We start from the raw sequence: 3,761 nt of genomic DNA on the forward strand, positions 1-3,761 counted from the left end.
GTGTGTGTGTGTGTGTGTGTGTGTGTGTGTGTGTGTGTATTGGGGGTATTTTTTGTGTCAGCACTGAACAGCAGTGGCAGTTTTCCATAAACCCCTCAAGAAATGTCACTTTGTAGACGTGTTATCCCACCCTGTCTGGTCCACGATACTACGGGTGTCTACGAGTCACATTTCATAGCCATCTCCATCAGTCCTACCAGTTCTATCTCCTCTCTCCTCTGTTTTATCCTCTTYCTACTTCTTCTGCCTGTCTGTTTCATGTCCCTTCATGAACTGGCACTATAACCTTTTTTAAATGTTGTTTTTGTAGAGATTTCTCCTATTCATACACCACAATGTTTCCGGCATTTGTCGTGACTTTTGTTTCCAGAATTCTTCAATAGTCATTAATTTACTCATTTAACTGAGCCATGCCGTCGTATTAAACCATAAAGTTTTTAAATCTATTTTCTTTGTGGAAATGTTTACCTTAAATGGGTGTGTGTGAGGGGGTGTTATTATGCAAAAGCAACTTTTTGTCATTACCTCATCAAAAACATACCCAGAGTGTTGCTTTGACTCATTCATGCTGAGAAATCCTTGAATCTCCTGTGGGTAGTTGTGTGGAGCTGCCTAAATGCATGATGGCACAAAGCACCGCCTATTTACACAAAGCTCCTCCCTGAAGCTCAGTCTGCAGCTGAGATCCTGCAAGAAAATTTCATCTCTTTCAAAAACTCTTGTCTCTTGTCTTTGTCACTCAGGAAAGGGATAAGTTCAGACGWTGTGACCTCTGAAGACAGGGAACATGCGAAACGCATTGTGTACTCTGTGGTATATGGAGCAGGTGAGTACAAAACACCCGATAGAAAAGTGAAAGTTTCAAACAGACTGGAGACTGGAAAAAACTGACATTGAGATTTTATTTTTAACCTGGAGATATATATTGAAAAATGAAAAAATACAGGAATTTTCAATAGATGACTTGAATAACACTTTAAGTGGGTGATTTATCTTATCCTACCAGATCCTTCTCACTTCTTTTCAATGTTATTATTATGAGCTGCTGCTCTAACATCTGTAGTCAGGCAAAAATAAATAAATAAAAACGGATTTCAGACCCTCGTGTTCAAACTGACATCAGTCATACAAAACCACGGCATCTTAAAGTGCCAGTAGCATGTATTTTATTCATATACAAAAAGTCAAAGAAAACATCTTTATATGTAAGGAACTTGGCATAAAACACATAATTTTTACTTGTTTTGTCACATAACTGGCATTATTTCTTTGAACTTGGTTCAGCAGAAGTGAAACAGGAAGTGACATCAAAGGGGAACTCTTTAAGAATGAAAACTTCCCTGTCTTGGTTTACTGAAACAATATTTTTGAACTCTGACTCGTCTTCATCTCTCTGATAGTGACTCAAAATAAATTGTGGAAAAATCAAATTCTTCTCTACAGTCTGTGTTGTTGAGCCATTTTAGTGACACTCTGTTTACATGCAGACATTCCCCTTTGACATCACTTCCTGTTGCTTCACATGCAAATATTTCCACAACTGTTCATCTGAGTGGCATAAAATTTGTTTTKTAATACGTTATTAATGTTAGCTTTTCAAAAATGTGTTCATAGTTATTACAATAATCTGATGTCACAGGCACTTTATATGGCTTTTTTTCCCAAAATGAATTGTTTCCAAAATGTCCCAAAACGGACAGACAGAAAGAAGCTTTAAAATAAATTTGCTCATTTAAACACAGTAAGTTTTTTTGCTGCGCTGCAAAAAGTGATTGTTACACTTATGACTAATAACAAACAGCTGTTAATCCTTTTAAACTTCTCAATGTATAGTTACATTAAATACATACTTAATACACATTTATCTTCTTATGTAAATCAAATACATACAACAAAGCCAAACTAAAAAGGGGTGTGCGAGGGGGGTTTGGGGTGGGCGGGGGGGTAATGTAGGGGAAAGGGGAAGAGTGAAGTACGGGTCGGTCTGGGAGAAAAAGTGGTAAGGAATTCAAGGAGATCCTGATCCGCTTAGACAGACAGCTCTTTATGAGAGGGATGTGTTTCCATGGTGAGCGGACACAGAGGGAAGCTCTCAATGAGACAATCAGGCCAGGGAGGAGGGGCCCTGCACTTCTAAGGACTCATACACATACATATGTACATAAATAGGTCAAGAAATAGCAGAGCCTGGCATAGAGGCTAGGAAAAAAAAGTGGGATAAGAGAGAGTGTTCGTGCAGGGTAGGAAATAGTTGAGATACATATTGATTGTTGTCTGTGCAAAACATTTAACTGAACACATTAAGTTTTTATCAGCTGTGACATTTAAGAAAATACATAAAACACCTATCTACAGTTTTTTGCATTTTACATTTCAAATGAAGAGTAGGAATGAAAACGGGCAGTGAAAYTACAGCAGATCGTTTAAAAGGAAGGAGAAGAAAAGTGTGGCAACAGTGGAAAAGACAAAAGAGGGGCAAGCTTGAAAGGACAAAATGATTGACGGTTCTTTGCTAGAAAGAGCTCCCAGAGCATCAGCAGCAAAGGTCAAAGTTCACTCCATGAGCTGACCTCATTCAGCAGGAATGTGGGCCTTTGTGTAAACACAGCACATCCACGTCTACATCCACACAGCAACCTGAAGACATTTTATTCTCTTTCAATTAGTGTTTGTCTCTTGGACTGATTGGACTGTAGTTCAACAAATATTGTATCCAACCACCACCAGACACATTTCTGAAACTTTCCAACAGACTTGTCAAAATAATCCAAATGGCTTTTGTTGCTTTACTTAGCAAATAACTTAAAAAAATCAGGTTTGTGGGATATATTTGTAATTTCACATTTATTTTCCTTAAAACAAAAGCAGAATATGTTCAAATTTAAGTTCCTTTTGAAATATAGAAGGTTCATTTACTTTTAATTAAGTAACTCAATGCATTTCTTAATTTAATTCACATGAATTTAACATTTCATTAAATATGTTTTAAAGAAATGTTTTTTTAAGGGGAGAGGGGTTATATGTTCCAAGCACACAATTCAATTCTAGTTAAATTCTATACCACAATCAAGTATCTATGTTATCTTCAGTTGAAAAATCAAATATATATTAAAAATAAATTTGATTTTGCGTCATAGTCTACCTAAATGCTTTGAAATCAGGATGGTTGAAAACCCATGTTTTTTTTCCATTTTCATTTTTCTGATGACAGAGAGCCATTCYGCTGACAGCAAACTTTAACTTAAAAAAAGCAATCACAGTCGCTCAGTCCAATATGCCCTTCCCTCACTTCTGACTGCTTTCATGGTGCCTCCACATGATTAGGTGACACAGTTGCAAAGGCTCAATACAATACCCTACAAAAATGTCAAAAACCGATGTGCAAAGAAAGGTAGACAACAATGAAATTAAATATATATATATATATACTGTATATATATATATATATATATATTATTTTGTATAAAATGAGCTTAATTAGAGAAGCCAAATGTCATATTACAAATTCAGAAAGCAAAACCAACACAGATAGACAAGGGAAATTCTATGAAATTAAAAAAAGAAAGTGGGAAAAATAAGACTTGCCTTATACTGTCCATCCTCTAGAACAGTGGTTCCCAAACTTTTTATCTTCTGACCCACAAAATATCCATGGCAAAAACTTGTGACCCCAAATATTACTGGTCTGAGTACACAAACTTCGTTTATAACCCTAAAAACAGGCTTTTTTACAATCTAAACATCTTGTACAGAAATATAAA

The 3,761-nt window shown here is 36.1% G+C and overlaps 1 protein-coding gene across 1 annotated transcript in view; it reads left to right on the forward strand.

The window, feature by feature from the left end:
• Positions 1-3,761, forward strand: part of poln (polymerase (DNA directed) nu) — an 87,254-nt gene that overhangs the window by 47,450 nt on the left and 36,043 nt on the right. Inside the window, exon 21 of the mRNA XM_014021028.1 lies at positions 744-826. Within this exon, the coding sequence (XP_013876482.1) occupies positions 744-826 (83 nt within the window). The remainder of the gene's footprint in view (positions 1-743; positions 827-3,761) is intronic.

This window comes from Austrofundulus limnaeus, unplaced genomic scaffold (genome assembly GCF_001266775.1).
Source record: "Austrofundulus limnaeus strain Quisiro unplaced genomic scaffold, Austrofundulus_limnaeus-1.0 Scaffold276, whole genome shotgun sequence".
In the NCBI taxonomy this organism is placed as follows: domain Eukaryota; kingdom Metazoa; phylum Chordata; class Actinopteri; order Cyprinodontiformes; family Rivulidae; genus Austrofundulus; species Austrofundulus limnaeus.